Here is an 18,422-nt window from a genome sequence, read left to right on the forward strand (position 1 = left end):
CTTTCCAGTCAGCAAATAATCTGCAGTTCGAAGAATTCACAAACTAAGCAACAATAGTTATGAAGGTAAATCTGCTTCCAAAAAAACCAAATCATAATCTATTTGCTTTGGAGGTGCCCCTATGCAAAATCTTAAAAATGGATCACCTTGATTTGCATGGAAGAGCAGAAATTCATGTTAATATCAGTTTTATGTAATTGTGACTGATGTCCCCAACTTTTAAAACATTAAATTCAAGCATGTACCAATGGTTTAACTACATCTAGTAAATATTTTGACAGCCTAAAAAAACCAAAAGATTCTTTAAGAACATGCTTTCATTTGTGTAATTCCTGAATTTTTTTTAAAAACTGGACCTGGTTGTTGAAACCAAGACACCTACCTGGGGCCATATGTCCAGATTAAGATAACATAATGAGTTACATCTGAATTATGTTCAACTTGGTAGAAACAGATTTTCCCAATTCTAATCCTAATTTGAAGGGTGAAAAAGGTCTGGGGTAAGCTATCATTCATCCAAAGGGGCATTGCTACATTGTACTTGAGGCCCTTAAAAAGACCTGCCTGGTATGGTCCTGGTGGCAAAGGAGTATAGAAAGAATTATGATGGCCCCAACGATACCATTTTTAGGGCTGTATCCCAAAGGGATCATACAAATGGAAAAAGGACCCACATGTACAAAAACATTTACAGCAACTTCTTGTGGTGGCAAAGAATTGGAAATTGAGGGGATTGTCATCAATTGGGGAACAGCTGAACAAGTTGTGGTATATGAAAGTAATGGAATACTATTGTGCTATAAAATAATGAGCACGGGAACTTCAGGAAAACCTGGACTTAAATGAACTGATGCTAAGTGAAGGGAGCAGAACCAGGAGAATATGCTACGTACAGTTACAGTCATATTGTATTTTGACTAACTTTGATAGACTTGGCTAGTCTCAGCAATGCAAGGTTCTAAGACAACTCCAAAAGGCTCATGATGGTAAAGGCTATCCACATCCAGAGATGGAATTAGAGTCTGAATGCATAGTATTTGTTCTGTTTTGTTTCTTCTTTCTTGTGGCTCATTCCATTCATTCTAATTCTTCTTTACCACATGACTAATGTGAAAATGTTTAATATGAATGTATATATAACTTATATCAGATTGCATGCCATCTTGGGGGAGAGGGGAAAATTTAAAACTCAAAAGCTTGTGGAACTGAATGTTGTAAACTACAAATAAATTTTAAAAATTTATAAAAGAACTATGATGGGCTCTAAAAAACATAAAGCCACCCTTTCTTTTGTATTTGTCTGTGCAATATAAAAAGATCTCTAAATAACAAATGAAAACTATCAGGTTTTTCCTAGGAGATTTTCCCTAAGATTCTTGGAAGTAAGGACAGATAAAACTTCAAAGAATCAGAAACCTGAACTTATTTGCAACTCAAAAACAATCATTTTCATGAATCATCATCACATTTCACCAACAGTATTCAACTTAAATAATATTTATTAAATTTACTATTTACACAATTTTTTCAAAAAATTTCACACTCCCAAAGTAGATAAGGAAATTACTTAACAAAAAGAAAGTCAATCTTCAAAATAACTAGTGATTCTTAACAGATGCAAACAGTAAAGGATCTATAGATTCAATATAACCCAGTATGAGTGTTTATGACTTACTCTCAAATGATCTGACTTGGCACATAAGTTTTGGGAACCAACTAAAGCACAAAGAGGTTAAATGATTCATCCGGGGTCAAACGAGCTGTAAGTGTCCCATGCAGTATCTGACCCGCACTCTATCCACTATACCTGGCTGCCTCTATAAATAATACAAATGAAAACTAATAAAAATGCAAAAATGGAAAAAATAGTAATTAAAATGTTTTTTCCCAAAGGAAGAGAATAAAAAAATTCTTCCAAAAAGTAAATTGCATGAGATTTAACTAATATGGATTAGAAGTCATCCCAGAAAAAAATGTACAAAAATAAAATTTTAAATAAAGTTCACAAGTCGTGTGAACATTCTTTAAGAGTTTCATACCCAAGGTTCATACATGGTTCCATTTTTAGTACATCACATTTAGAGAAAATAAGTTAACACAATCATCTGAATTGGCTGCCTACACACTGGACAAGGCTTATTTCTCTTTTTCAGCTTCTTAGCACATGTAAAACATGCCATAAGATGTCCTGTCCTTCCATGAACAATGCATCCATTTTTAGGTCGGCTCTGACAGATGACACAGGGCTCTACTGTACTAGGGGGAAGAATGGATTCCACACTTGCTTCTTTGTCTTGCACTTCTTCCCTCTCAAATTCTCCAGCATCTTCCTGACTACTACAGATGATACTTTTAGATGTCGATGGCTGAGAATAATCCTCACTTTCTTGGGAGTCTGACATCTGTACTATTTTTTCATCACTTTCCTCAACACATGAATCTTGAGAGTCATTCATTTTATTTTTCTTACAATCTGGAACATCAAAGCCCTCTTCCTCCCCTTGCGTGGGGCGTTCTAGTCTGCCTTTATCTGACACGTCACCTTTCCCCTCAGAAAGCCAATTCTCTCGCAAAGCCCAGCATCTATGGCAACGTGGTGGAAGTGGAGGGTTCATTTTATCACAGGAAGTACACTTCCAATAGTCCTGCAATGAAAAAAGAAGTAGAACTAGTTTCAATAGTTCTTAAATAACCAGAAATAACAATGCTAGTCATGCCAATTTATTCAGCTTGTTTGTTAAAAATCAGGTTTTGCAATAAAAAGATTTGGTAGCTTATTTTGTAAAACATTTCAAATTCTACCCCATCTTTAACTCTTAGCAACTTCTCCTGAAACCTGAAATTGTGGGTAAGTGGTCTTTTCACCTTTTGGAGATTCTGACGTGAGGCATTCTATTTCTCTTAGTTGTAGACCTTTTTTTAATAGGAATCCATCCTTATCCGTATCTGTCAGGAACCATCTGCTACCATGTCTATTTTGATTGGGTAGTATTCAGAAGAATCTGTTTTAACTATTGCCCCCCCCTCCCCCTTTTTGTAAAATAGAGAGTAATGCAATTTATAGGAAACTAGCCAACTTACATTTGTAGCCAGTTCCCACCTTACAAATGATTTTTGTTATTTTACAAATCAGGTTTTTTTGAAAGTGAAAATGAATGTCTTCATAGAAATATTGCTAGAAACAGAAGTTAGGTTCCCAGGCCAAACTCAGAAAAGTCTACTTTATAATACAGCCTAATTAATAATACTAGATATTGAGAACACTGAACAATGGAGAGGTGGAAAAGGCTGAGAGGATGGCTGGAATTATGAATGAAAATCATCTAATGGATCCCCCTCTAGTTCTCTTGCCCTGTGGAGAAGGTTAACCCTAGATGAAACCTGTCTTTGACATCTTCATTACCATTGTACTTTCTCTCATTTCTCCCTCTATGTATCCTAATGTGATTCCCCCTTAGCATTTCCTTATATTATCCTCAACTCATATGTGCCCGCCAATGTTCTTCATGTCCCCAAATTACCTATAATCCTTTCACTCTAAACAAAATTCTTATTTCAAATATCAAGCTGTGTTAGGAAGAAAACCTAAATTAAAAGAAATTAATTCTGAGCCTCAGCAAACCTCCCAGGAGTGATAGCTCCATTTTTTTTCAAAAGGCTTGCAAATTCAAACGAATCCCTGGTAGTCATTTCAGGGACAAAGTGAAATGAAAATATTTAGTAAGCATACGTTTGGAAGAGAAAATATTTTGGAATGGGTACAGAGGTTACTAAACAGTCTGTTATCTTTAAGTTTGTCAACTGCTTAGCTCTAGAGAGCTAAACTAGAGAAAGAAGCCATAGTAATTCAGCAGTCTCTCTTCTTAACACTAAGCCTAACTTTTACTTGTTTCTTATGCCTCGAAGATCTATGATTTCACTCATGTGAGCATATTCTCACTGTATTGACGTACATATGCTGCACCTTAGCACAGGGTTTCCGACTTATCACTTCTGGTGATAAACTTCTCTGATCTTCAGAGATCTTGGGTTGATCTTGAGAGAACAGACTAATAGTGCTTCACTTGGCCTAGACTTCTCACCTTGGTAGGAATTTACTAAATTTGCTAAAAAGTCTGAGTCTCACTGGAATAACTTGAAAATTCAGGATTACCTGAATTATATAACAAGACATTAAGCTAGGATTTTAGTGAAGGTCCCTCACTACCATCTTATGAGAAACAATACAGAAAACAAGTTTCAGTAAAAGGCTTTGTCTGCAGGTTTGGTGTTTGTTGAGATGGGGTCAAAGAGAGAAGCAAGAGAGAAACAAAAAGCAACCTTCCCTCCTGACTCTTTTGTTTCTGCTAATAATACCAAACTCTCAAAGGAGTGGAACCACCTCTGACTCCCCCCATTTCCTTCTACCCCCAAATTCAGTCATTATAGTCTCCTCATACTTCCTCTGAAACACAACATCCAAAAATTCTTCCCATTCTTATTGCCATTCACGATCTTTATTATCTAGAGTAATGAAATGATTTAAACGAGCTTTCCACCAATCCATCCTGCACATTAGAGCCAGTGTTTCCCATGTCATTTCCCTATTCCAAAGCATCCAATGGTTTTCACTACCTACAACATAAAAGTCCAGACTCCTCAGCCCACCATTCCAAGGCCTCCACAACAGACAATATTTAATAAGTGAAGTATTAACAGTGAACACAGCATTGTGCAAGATCCTGAGGAAGGTATGAAGTTTAGAGAAAACATAGCCCTCACAGAGCTATTCTAGAAGAGGCATAAGACATACATACTACTAGAATGCAAAAAAGTACATAAAACACTTGTGTATTAAGGAAAGATTTCATAACCAAGTGCTATGTAAAATTTGAGGGGAGAAAGTCATTGAGGGGAAATTAGAAAAATCTTTATGAATGATGAGCATTCTAAACTGAATTGGAAAGGATAGGTAGAAAGTCAAAAGTGAGGAGGAAGGGAAGGGAAGAGAATAAGCATTTATACAGCACCTACAATACGCCAGGGGCTGTGCTAAGCACTTTACAAATATTATCTCACTTGATCTTCACAACAACTCTGCAAGGTAGGTGCTATTTGTTATCCCTATTTTAGAGTAGGGGAAGACTGAGGCAAGCAAAGATTAGGTGATTTACCCAGGGACACAAACCTAATAAGTGTTTGAGAATGGATTTGAACTCAGTTCCTCCTGACTCTAGTAAACCCTCTATTCACTGAGTCACTTAGCTAGATAGACATGCTAGGTAGAGAAAATGGCTTGAACAAAGGCAATGAGGTACAAGACACATTCAAGAGATACCAAATAATCCAGTTTAGCTGGAGCATTGAGTCCATGAAGGGAAACAGTATGAGGTACAGGTAGAAAAGTAGGGTGATCAGTATTCAGCACTTTTTATGATGGTAAAGCAGAGTGTCCAGCAAATGGACAATGACTAAATTGCAGTACATGAATGTAATAGTATAGTGTTACACAATAAGAAATAGTAACTATGAGAATAACTTAGGAACAACTGCATAAAATGATACAAACAGATAAGTAGAACCATACATACAACTACAACAATGTAAATTAAAAGAAAAAAAAAAACCTGAACCCTGAGTCACTAACAAACCAATAAGGCTCAGTCTGAAGAGAAGCTGGAGATAAGGGCAGAATGATGCAAACAATGTCAAATGCAGTTATAACTGATGGGTGAAAGCAAAATTCTTGACCAGTCAGGCTTAAGGACCAGAGCAGAGGCATCAAACACAGAGTTCACTGATGCACCACAACGCTTCCAAGCACTCCCTGGAACCAGAATAAAATGTGCCTGGGAAATGTTACAAAATAAATAAATACAATAAAACAGAGGTAACATAAGTCAATAAGTAGCCCACAGGGATCTTGATGTAGAAATCGGTGGCCCCTATATTTAGTCTGACACCAATGGACTTTAAAGCACATCATCTCACAAAACCAAGCATGCCCAGTGTCTACAATGCTATCTTATAATATTAAAATGGAAGTCATAAAAGAATGTTAGGAAATAGTTTTCACTAAGTTCTTTTAAAATCATAACGGTATATGTTACTGTTTCTGTTAGGATGAGATAAAACTATTGCTAGATCTACTATGTGACTATGTACTTCAAAATTTTTATATACAGTATGTTATATGAAACAGCTTACTCAACTTGACCTCAACTATATCAATATTATGAAGTCATTTTAATTTTCTAGTTTTTGTCTTCCAACATTACAATGAAATTTAAAGTTTTCTTTTCAAGTCACACAGTATTATGGTGTTCTTACAGTTCTCAAATACCTTTGATCTCAATGATTTGGACATTCCCTCTAACAGAAATGCACATCACAACTCATCCAGGCCTTGCACCACATCCTTCCCTAAGTTCACCATGGGGGGACAATCTTCCTTAGAAGTTGTTTGGCACAAGGATACTGAGTGCTGTGTCATCCCCCTGCCATCCTCTGTCCTCAAAATGTAGCACCCAGGCCACCTTTTTTAACCTTTTTTCTTATTCTACATACAAAGAGAGTATTTGAAGTCAGGTAAACACAGATATCCCTATGGTGTATACCTGATTTTATAATCTTTTCTCTTCTTTAGCATATGAAAATACACTTTACTACTAATCTATTCTTAGAAGGAAAGAATAACTAGCAATATTAACCAAATAAGAAGCTAAAACAACAGTTTTAACAAAATCTTTCTCAACATCAGTTAATTAATGAACAGGAAATCCTAAGTGTGTGGCATAAATGTGAGCATTTAACAAAAAAATATTAATCACATTCCAATAAACAACATATATGTAGCAACAGATGACTGCCTTAAGTCATTAATGTATATTGTAATGTTAAAAATAAAGTAAATTCCACAAATTTTTTTACTTCTTACAAAGTGGATATACTTTTCTAACCCTACTCTAAATTCACATCTCACTGTCATTTGCTTTTGTGTCGCAGGAAATCAGAATTTTATACTTACAGCTAAGGATATTTCAGGATCTTCATCAAACGAGTCAGTGTCACTATCCTCTGCCTGATATAAGGTTACCTGGGATATCTAAAACAAGGCCCAACAACTCCATTAATACCAATCTATTACTTCATTTTATCTAAACAAGTTCCCTAGATTTACTAGAAGTGGAGTTTCGAAAATGAAGAGCTGACCCACAAGCAAACAGAAGCACAGCACTGGAGCTGAGCAGAGCCCAGACAGGCTCCGCAACTTGCCAAGGGCAAGTAACTTCACCTTTCTAAACTTCTATCTACAAAATGAGAATGATACTGCTTGTGTTAGCTACCTCTCAGAATTACAAGGTAAACAGACTTTTCTTTCATGCGTGAAGGGTGATGAAGACAAAGATAAAGAAATTTCTGGAATTTTAAATGAACCAATACATTCAAAAATTGGGATTAACATTTCAATTTGCTGTACAGAATGCACTAAAAACAAGGAAAACACTTCACTTATTTCTTAAGCAGGTATGTTAAAAAAAAAAAAACCCACCTCATCATCTTCATCTGTGAGTTCTTGTCCTTCTTCATTGTGGCTATAATCTTCTGAATCAATAGACTCAACTTCAAACTCAACACTGAATTGGTCTGAAACTGAATCATCTGAATTTTCACTTAATACACCAGTATCAATATCCTAAACAAAAGAAAAGGAATTTTAACTCAAGCAAAAAAAACGATCCAGTTTCCTAACTGCTCTCCCTTACTTGTCCAATCCCGCCCCCACCTTAAAATCCAATCAGCACATCAAACTAATTCTTCCAAAAACACTTTGTCATTTCCTTACACAAAATTGGACAAAACCTAGACTCCTTATCCTGACATTCCAGGCCTTCAAAAACGCTAATATTTAAAGCTCTTCTTCCACTTGATAACCTCAAAATGAACCATCCTCTCCAGGCAGACTGTCCCTACCTCCAAGCCTTTGCTTTAACCTTTCCTCCTATTTGAAATGTTTCCTTCTTCTCCTCCCCAACCACATCCCACTCCTCCACAGTCCTTGAGGGTCAGCTCAAGTTCCATATTCCTGGAAAACCTACCCAATCACACATCTGAAAATTATTTGTCTCCTCTGAATTACTGAATTACAGATGTACTATCTAATTTTCCCAAAAGATTATGTATTTGAGGACAAAGACTGTCCTCTATACTTTCTTAAGGCCTCCCCCACAGAACTAGCACATGACTTGTGCACACTTGGGTCTTTAATCTGTTGACTTAGAAACATAAACTTTATACAGCTTAATAAACAGGATTACAGGTTGAATTTGGAAAGGTAAAAGAATGGTCCAATTCACATAATTCTAGCACTTACCAGAGGGCTTGCCCAGAAAATACAAATAACTGGCTATGTAAAATAGTCTAAATTTGAGACTATTTATAAAAAATCCTGCTAAAGGTTCTCAATTTTGAGACAACTGCCTTTCCCAGCTATCTCTGAACATTTCAGAAATCAGGAGAAACTAATGTTCATCAGTATTATGTGCCTTATACAAGGTACAGCTTAAAGATGAGTTTTTGGACTCTGAGCCAAAGAGCTATTAAATTTGTTAACCAAGGCAGGTGTGACAAAGACCCTTACTGTGGAATGAGATCTAGTCACATAGCTGAGTGTAAAGCATTGGAAGTCAGAAAAACTGAGTTTGAATCTTAGGTCAGTCATTAACAACCGAGTGACTGTAGGCCAATCACTTAACTGCTTAGGTTTCAGTCTCCTCATCTGGATTATGAGGTCTACTAAAATATTTCTAAGGTCCCTTCTTGCTTCTCAATTCTATCAACTATGAAAAATGCAAGTAACATCTTCTTGAAGAAATCAATGGAAACTATATGACACTCATTAACCACCACAGCTTCCACGGATTTTGAATCTTTGCACAGAAAATGCAAGGATCACACTTAAAGAAAATACTTTAATGAGATGATCAGCCAGTCCCTAGCGGATGCTGCCATATCCCAGAGAAGGCAGAGGTGGAATGGGTAATTGTTTTCAGTATACCACTTCTTTAATCAATCATCCAGATGTGACCGGAGACACGCTAGAAGCTTGATTATAATTACATGGCCATATGCTATTAGAAGTCCACATTCTTCATTTGTAACACAGTCTGATTATGGCACCAGCAGCTATACAATTCAATAATATAGCACTGGCACTTATGAAAATAGTACCAAGTTTGTACAGCTCCAGTCCTAAGTGCAGCAGGTGAGGACAGCCAGTTCAGTAGCCAGCATGACTGATGTCACATTTCCCTAGCTTGGGGGAGAATTCCAACCAATGAATTTACCAACCCTCCCTCAAAGAAAGCCTTTCCTTCTTTTCTCTTCTCCCCTCCCCTGCCCTTTTGAATCACTATGATTTGTCTGTTATACAGATGAGTTAGAATTCACTTCTAATTTTTCCCTGACAAAAATGATTCCAGCCAGGTTACAAATTTTGAGTGTGTAGCCATATAAAGAGAGTTTGAGGAAATAATCTTTTTAAACTTCTTGCATATTGAGAGAATTTTAGCCCTTAGTTAAGAGAATAAAATATTTTAGGCAATTTAATCCTAGCCCCTTTTCTACACTACAAATTTTGGAAGTAGAAATGAAGGTTTAAATGCATAACAAGGAAAGAATGCTGCTATGCTCTAATCTGATTATTTTACTGGAGGGCAAAGGTGAAGATGGGCAGCAAAACATTTGCTATTATTTCCTAAGTTCTTTAAGAAAAGGCAGGAATTAAGAAATTTTAAAGAAGTGCCTCTCAGGAGACTGGCCTGCATATTGGACTTACAGCTGATCGCATGTGAAAGGAAAAAAGGAGTAGCCAAACTCAAGGTAGGATGAGTTTGCTGATTCTCCCCAGCTAACATCCACCTTAATAGATCAGCCTAATTAGATACCTACCTTACCAAGGAATGGAAGAAAAACATTTAAATAATACATAAATGTGTTAAGCTAGAAACTGGATTACTGTACTTCAATTATTGCCAGAATCGTAAGGTGATTCTTAGATGTCAATTTAAAACCATATATTATTTTCTACGCTATCTGAAATGCTGTATCTCAGCTACAAGGTGGGTGCTACATATGTCAATCATACTAAAAGGAATCAACAGTTTCCAAATGTCTCATATATACAAAAATATTGACAACAGTGCTTTTAGTTAGTAACAAAGAACCAGAAGGAAAGAACATCCTTATATCTTTTTATTCAGAGATTTTAAAAAGATAACAATGGTTCACTGAAGAACTCTGTGTATACCTTTTTAATCTCTGCAGTTTTATAACTGAGCTGAGTATTATTTCTCAAATATTCTTTTGAAACTCAGCTTTTAGAATTTATAAAGCATTTTAAAAGGGAAAGATTCAAAACGACATGCATTCAATTCACTATCTATTTGCAAGCTGGTAGGCATTTCCTATTCCTAATGAAGTATGCTGCCTATGTGACTTTCTTTGGCATAAGACATAAAGGGCAGACTCTCAATCTGGCAAGAAAAAAATTATGCTTTATGTCTAACGCCCAACAAATTGACATCAGTGGGAGAAACTGAAAACATCCACTTTGACATTCTAACTATTAAGTATGAATAGAATACATAAAAGAGGTCACAACTACATGGATGAGCAGCTTATCAATAAAAAAGCTGGCTGTGTTTGGTTTCATTGTATACTCAAATTATTTCAAAAGATTCTCAAAATCAACATAAGCAAATATACCACCATGAAGATAACTAGCTCATGTCGCAATATCTACTACAGAGAGTAGTAGAGAAATTCTACTGAAGAACTTGACAACGTTCTTCAAGATAAATCAATATAGACTTTGAAATTCAACAACTTCAATACACAAGTGAACACGGGTAGAAAGTGAAAACTACACTGGCAAATATGGCTTATGATCAAAAAACTTAAAAGCCAAAGTGAAAGTAGACTCCTAAAAATTCTCATACAAATCTTAAGTACAGTCGTTTAGAAGAGCCGGAAAGGCACTAAACAGGGCAAGAAACATTAAAAATTTAAATTTGCCATTTTTCAACAGACAGGAAACAAATCACATCAAATCAGCTGTCTGTGGAATCAGCTGACCAGATAGAGCAGAGGCTGAAGTAAGCATCCAAAAAGGATAAAGGTATAGACACTGCATACAATTACAGTAGCTCCTACAAATCCAGAACATATAAAGTAGACTTAAGAAATTGGATATCACCATTTCTAGCCCAATCTCTCATCTCAATTCTGGTCTGTCCTTAATTATATTTTATTAGCATTTAGGTAAAAGGGATAAAATTGCCCTTATTTCATTTTAATCCGATTCCAACCTTAACACACAACAATCGCACTCAACAAACAGGCTCTCTTTAAGTTCTATTAGTTTTCTAAAAATTCCAGTTCCCTCTTCCTCCCCTTTGAGATCAGTATTAAGAGTGCTTACCCTTTCTCCTCTCTTCCTATTCTTTGTTGTTTGTTCTCCATTTTCTTCACCTTTGATGCTTATACTCAATTTCTCTTCTTCCCTCCTCCCTTCTCCCTCACCCCTAAAACGATCTCCCTAGAGTGATTACATTGAGTTAAACTGTAAAACTCACTTTGGTTTTCATACCTTGACGATGATCTGCCTTCTTGTTGCAAAGCTGCCTTAAGACTGGCTCTCTCCTCCACAAATCCTTGAAATCCCCGTAGACTCAAAATGACCACCTTTTTTGTCTTCAAAAAGATTCTATTAGAAACTTAGCACAAATGGAAAACTAAACTGGATTTGGGATGAAATTTTATAGCTTTAATTTTTTAGAACTAAACTATTTCAGATTCTGCCCTTTTTCTTGTTTTGCTAGAAATGTTATATAATTCAAACTGATGTTTTCTGGTATGAGATGCTTTTCTCAGTGACTTGCAAAATCATCTCTTTATCAGGGCAGTCGTGAAGTCTAACAATGATGTATCTAGGCAAGATTACCTTAGGATTAACTGTTCCATTAACTTATAATCTGTCCCTCATTTTCAATATATTCTCAGATTTCCCTATATAGTTTCCCAGAACGTCATCTTGTTTTCTTCAGCTTCCAGAAACTGAGAATTCTGATATTCTTTTGCCTTGTTCTGGCTTCCAGATACAATTTATCCAACTGTTCTAAATCTTTGTCCAGTTGTGAAATTTTTTGAGCATGTTTCCCTTTCTTGGTTTCTTCAATTTTGTCCTCCAGGGAAATAATTCTATTTTAAACATGTTACCTTTTTCTTCAGATACTTCTAAGCTGTTGTTTCAGAAATCTCAGGAAAGTTCTCATTCAGTTTCTTTTCATTTTATTTCAGCTCCTCCATGGCATTTTTCTTAAATTCATTTCTTCCTTAAATTCCTTTACTACATCCACTGTTCCAATATCCACTGTGTCCTAAAAAGATTAATGCTTCTGTTTTGTATTTTATACATTCTATTTGTCTGATGTTTATGTCTCTACTCTTATATTCATTTTGATTGTATCAGAACCTTTTCTCATGTTTATTAAGCCTTGAATTTTTTCCCCCAAAATTTTTCTCTTGAAAAATGATAGTGTTTTTCACTCTTTCAGGCATTTATTGACACAATTTTTGGCTCATTTGGGATACTGAGAAGGTTCTCCATGGATCTTTTACTCCTCCATCTTCACAGAAGTTCATTAATCACATTTCTTAAAATTTCAACTCCTGTACAACAGTCATCACAACAAAAAAGTGGGGAAAAAAAGCCCATAAAGTATTTCAACCAGCAAATACTACCTCATTGGCAGGTATATACTACCTCAAATGGCAGCCAAGGGCAATACAAGTTGAATACAAACTCAACTGTAAAACTACAGAAAAATGTTGGAAAACTACAAGCAGTATTATCTCAAAACAATGAAAAGTTGTTAAGAAAACAATCCAACAAAGATGTTGTGAGATCCAGATTAAGCCAGTTCATCCTGAATGAATTTGCAGATAAAACCAGATGGAATCAAACACAAGTAAAATAGCAGAATTGTGAGGATTTTTTATGGTAGTATATCATTCCCATGAAAAAGATAGAAATCATCATATTCAATTCAGGCTTTGTGAAGAAGTGACAACTGTACTTAAACCACAAGTTGGGAGCCATTAGAAATGGCCAATTAGACACAGAAAAAATCCATGCTACAGGAAACAATTCCTGAAGCACTCAAGGATCAATTAGCAGATAATCAAAAGAGGTGAAGATTCCTAAAGACTGAAAAAGTTACGGATTTTGCTCTTACCCTGCTCCCCAAAAAAAAAAAGCAAAAATGGGTAGGGGAGAAAGGAAAGGAGGGAATTGAGAAAACAGCAGCAACTAGCACCCCATTTATTCAAATGGTCACAACAGTCCATGCTCACATCAATAGTAACCTCAACAAAAACCATTTAAGCGTTATTTTCTTAGACAATTTTCTACAAAAGACCACAACTTTACAGTCAACTCTATTGACTCAAAGATACAGAGAACACAATACACCACTATTTATTTTTCACTGATTTTCTTCTTTGGAGAATGGGTCTCCTCAACCAGTCCAAGACGGAGAACATACAGCAGCCACTAAACAAGCCTGATCCAAAACCGACTGTTATGGAAGCTTCACTCTGCTCCATCTACGACCTGCGCCAGTTTGCTCCTCCTTAGGCAGCCTGGTGGTCTTGCACTCCCAAAGGCTGACCACATTGGTGCTGCACTTAGCACACTCCATTAGCTTCAGCCACACTGCAGCTCAGCACTCCCGAAATCAAGGGGATCCATCAACCTACCCCAGTAGCAAGGATTATAGATGTGCATCATCATGCCTGGCTATTATTCAGTGATTTAAAAGAATATGACTCAAAAAACAAAACAAAACAATGGAGACTTGAAGTCTCCTCAGATGTGCATCTGGGAGGCACATATCAAAATCACATAAGACTCACAGCAAACAAGACATCATGAAAAATATACTTTACATCAAGTCTGAATGAAGGATTCCTTATCAATTACAAGCCTATCCAAATGCTTCTAATCAGATGACTGTACTTTTTGCATCATCCCCTGTAACACTACACAAAACTTCAAATAAACTCACACCAATGTGAGGCTGGTCTAAAAATCCACAATTGGAAAAAAATAGTGGATTAAAATATTGCCTAGATAACGCCCGACGGCCAATCAAATAAGTTTGCCAATGTTTGTAGGATAGGCGTACCAGATGGAGAATGAGCTTGGGCATGAATTGGGTAGGGATGAGACTGGGATGGGTTACATTTGGAAATCAACAGCATGTATTCATTAGTTCTAAATTACCTGATGATGCAAAAGCCTGTTTTCACACCAATCAATCACACATACCAAATGGTTCTGAATCATAAAACAATGATCATGCATAAGAAGGGAAGTTATCAATGGGAAAATTCATTGTATTCAATAGTTCATAAAAACGAGATGTCTGTAAGATGCTTTGCAAAACTTAAAACACCATGTAAATGCTAGCTGCTATTATCATCATAATCACAAATTATCTAAAGAGCTGTTACCCAATAGTTAAGCAGTCAATATCAAGTTTTCAAAAGAATTACAAACTGTGAACAAGCATACAAAAACATGTTCCAAATCACTATTAATAACAGAAATGCAAAGAAAACAATTCGGCAGTTTCATCTCATACTCAGCAAATCATCATAACAAAAGATGAAAAGAGTCAATGCTGGAGGATCTATGAGGAAGACAGCACTGCTGATGGACCTGCAAACTGGTCCAACCATTCTGGAAAACAATGTGGAATAAAATGTAGGAGAAAAATTCTCCTAAATTGTTCATAATCTCTGATTCAGAGATCCCAATGCTTAAGAGTATAGTCCTGGGGGGTGGAGAGGGAGACAAACAGCTCTCACATACACAAAAACAATCATAGCAACACTTTTTGTGGTTTCAAAAACTGGACCCATTTAGCTGAGGAAACAGTTGAACAAACTGTGGTGCATGAACATATAATATATTATTGTAGCATAAAAAACAATAAATATGAGAAATTTAGAGAAAAAACACTAGATAATGAAGAAATGCAGAGTATGAAATAAGTAGAAACAGGAGAATAATAAATTGCTGTGGTCCAGTTGTGTCCTATTCTTCTTCCTGACTCCATTTGGGGTTTTCTTGGCAAAGATACTGAAGTGGTTTGCCATTTTCTTCTCTAGCTCATTATACAGTTCAGGAAGAAACTGAGGCAAGTAGGGTTAAAATGACTTGCCCAGGGTCACACAGCTAGTAAGTGTCTGGGGTCAGATTTGAACTCAGGAAGACGAATCTTCCTAACTCCAGGCCTGGCACCCTACCCACTGTGCCACCTAGCTGCCCAAAAAGCAATATATATAAAAATGATAAACAAGGTAAATTGAAACTACACTAAAATAAAGCCAAACACAAAAAATTTAATGATCAGTATGGGCTCCTCCCCTTCCCAAGGAGAAAATAAATATATTTCTCTTCTTTCTCTGAGAAGATAAGGAACTGTGGGTTTGGAATGATGTAGACTACTGTCAAAAAGTTGCTGACAGTAGTTTTCTTTACCCATTTTTCTTTGTTACAAGGCAGGGCTCATTGTATATATGTTGGGAGGGAAGAGGAGCTATAAACTGAAATGGTGGCAATGTAAAAACATAAAAAATCCATAAAAGTCATTATTCAAAACAATTCAGCTGTACTTCAAGTCAAGGTTTATTTGGTTTATCCCTTTACTAGTGAAAATGGATTCTTCCCTCAGTTGCCATCCCCCTTCTCCAAACAGCCCCCATGTCTCTTTCCCCCAATAATGTTTTCACAATACCTAGATTAAATCCCTATTTGCCCTAAAAATCAGCCCCCCCCTTCTCTCAGTTCTGACCCAGGAAGGCTGCCCTACTCCTCCTGTCTTTATTCTCTCCAACCCCTAAATCTAGGAGTAAAAAGGACCTTTGACAGGCTCAGCATACACCAATAATCTACAACCCTTTCCTTTTTCTCACAAGGCCTGCCCCTTGAAGCGAGGGTAGAATTTTGGGATCCAGGTCGGAATGGGTAAATTTTGAGCCCAGCTTCTAATAGTTCAATGAAGGTAGCCTGAGTTTGAACGGAGCAATGAGGGTTCCAAATTCCAACAGATTGATCAAGGCTCTGAGTTCCAATAGACCAGCTGAAGAACAGAAAAATAAGTCATAAAAACTTCCTACTATCAGTGAAAGGAAAAGTATCCAAGGAGAGGTAGCATGGAACTTCTTAACCTTTTTGTATCATGCCCTCCAAACCCTGGCAGTCTAGTGAAACCCATGGACCCCTTCTCAAAAGAAAGTTTTTAAGTAATTAAGGAAAATGCTAAATTTCATTTGGAAATTAGTGAAAATAAATATGTAATTCTTCCCCCATCTAAGCTCATGGACAACCTGAAATTTATCCATGAATACCAGCTTAAGAATCAGTAGTAGACAGAGTTGGTCTCAGAACTCAGTGTCCCAAGCAATTCCATATGGTTTTAGGTTATAGAACAGTTGCTAATCTGTATTAATAGAGGAAGCCTCCTCACCTGGGACTTTACATCAATAAGATCACAGGGTAAGACTACAAAAAAGAAAAAAAAGACCCAAGTGTCCTGGCACAAGGAGATGATAATTACACTATACTATGACAGACATGTCAGACTATATTGGAACTACTATATCTAGCTCTGGGTATGACATTTTTTGAAGAAATGGTGAAAAGTTAATATTCAACCAGGAGTAGAACTGTAACAGGAGGAGTACTCTAAATCACTGTATTTTTCATTAAAGGAAATAGGAATGTTTAGCCTAGAAAAGATAACATTTTATAGGGGATATGATAATCTTCAAACACATGAAGCATTGTTATGTGAATGCAAGATCATAATTGTTTTGCTTGACCCCCTAAGACAAATTGATAAAAAATTACAGAGAGGTCATTTCAGTACAAACTAAGGGAAAAAAAAATCTCCTAAAATTGAGAATATTTAAAAGTGAAATGGGCCAACGTAAAAACTAATGGATTTTCTGTCAGAGGAAATCTTCACTTAGGCTAAATGATCAATGATTAGGCATACTGGAAACAGGATTCATGATTTGGAAAGGAGTTAGATTAGAGGATCTCTAAATTATTTTTTAACTCTCAGCCTATGGTCCTCTGATAAAGAGTATAAAAGACTGTGTCAAGGATATTTATTATAGTTACATAGTGAGATAGCCAGGAAAACAGTTAAAATAATACAGCTAATTTCAAAGATAAAAGACACTGGCCTTCAGCTAGATGGATAAATTGGATAAAGTGGAAACCAAAGCCATGATTTATATCTCCCACCATGCTCAACACACAGTAGGTACTTAATGAAATGTGATAGATTTCAATAAAAACCAAGACTGATACTGTCCTACCATACATAATGTCACATCCGTATTTCCTTCCTTCCAGTTAAATCTGCCCTTTTTTACTTCCAAACCTACCACGTCACCTATGTGGTAGGTGTTGAAAATAATGGACAATGACATACTTGCTGGTGGCTGAAACGTATAGGCATTGCCTTAAATTATGATTAAGCTTTCCAAGAAAATACGCAAATTCTAGTAACTGAAAAAACTAGGAAATATACCAGTTATGGTGCTCAGACTCATATGAAGAGCTACAAATATCTAGGTTAATGAAATTTGGGGGGTTCTGCCCTGGCTTTTTTAACTTTTACAATCACTAAAGTAGAATTGCTACAAGTTTCTAAAACCATATAAGCTTGATTCTCTTAAGTATCTTTCATCACATTTAATATTAATTTTATCATCAAATCTCTAACTCTCCATCCCCAAGACTGCATCTAAGTGGATGTTATTACACAGTCGCTCCCCTTAAAGGGAAAATCTTATCACAAATTCAGAAGCCCATACTCCTGTCCTTTGAAAAAGAGCTTCTTTCAAACCCCCTTTACCTACATTTCTGCTGACAAGATAGCTAATCTATTTTAACAAGTAATGATTACCGGACTTGAAGGGATTTCTGTTGAGTCACTGCAACCACTTCGTTCACAGCATATCTCACTTATGACACACAGGGCACAGCTTTCATCAAATGTAAGGGAAATACTATCTGACTTATGTCGTTTTCTGTGTCTTTCACCAGGCAACTCTTCCGAATTTTCTTCTTTTGGTGAAAAAAAGAAAAAACTGTTAATTTATACAATTATAATAATTCTAGAAAGTGTTCTGTGTACCTTTACATTGACAATTTTTTCACCAAAAAGTTAAAATTATAGGCATATGGACTAAAAGGTAACAGTAACATACAAACACGTCTGAAAAGAAACATCTACCAAAACACCTCCAAATGAGTCTTATAAAAGGTCATCACACATATCATTTTTGCAGACTTGTAT

At 36.2% G+C, this 18,422-nt stretch overlaps 1 protein-coding gene across 7 annotated transcripts in view; it reads right to left on the reverse strand.

Moving 5' to 3' along the window:
• Nucleotides 1-1,476: 1,476 nt before the first annotated feature.
• Nucleotides 1,477-18,422, reverse strand: part of LOC140516598 (E3 ubiquitin-protein ligase Mdm2-like) — a 29,567-nt gene continuing 12,621 nt past the window's right edge. For 6 of the 7 annotated variants that reach the window (XM_072627577.1, XM_072627579.1, XM_072627580.1 and 3 more), the window contains 4 exons: nucleotides 18,030-18,190; nucleotides 7,532-7,675; nucleotides 7,007-7,084; nucleotides 1,996-2,645 (listed from right to left, as the gene is read on the reverse strand). In XM_072627577.1, the coding sequence (XP_072483678.1) occupies nucleotides 2,079-2,645; nucleotides 7,007-7,084; nucleotides 7,532-7,675; nucleotides 18,030-18,190 (950 nt within the window). In that variant the 3' untranslated portion in view covers nucleotides 1,996-2,078. Of the gene's footprint in view, nucleotides 2,646-7,006; nucleotides 7,085-7,531; nucleotides 7,676-18,029; nucleotides 18,191-18,422 lie in introns of all 7 variants that reach the window. The other variant, XM_072627576.1, reaches the window with a different exon arrangement.

The sequence above is a fragment of the Notamacropus eugenii genome, chromosome Y (assembly GCF_028372415.1).
Source record: "Notamacropus eugenii isolate mMacEug1 chromosome Y, mMacEug1.pri_v2, whole genome shotgun sequence".
Lineage (NCBI taxonomy): Eukaryota > Metazoa > Chordata > Mammalia > Diprotodontia > Macropodidae > Notamacropus > Notamacropus eugenii.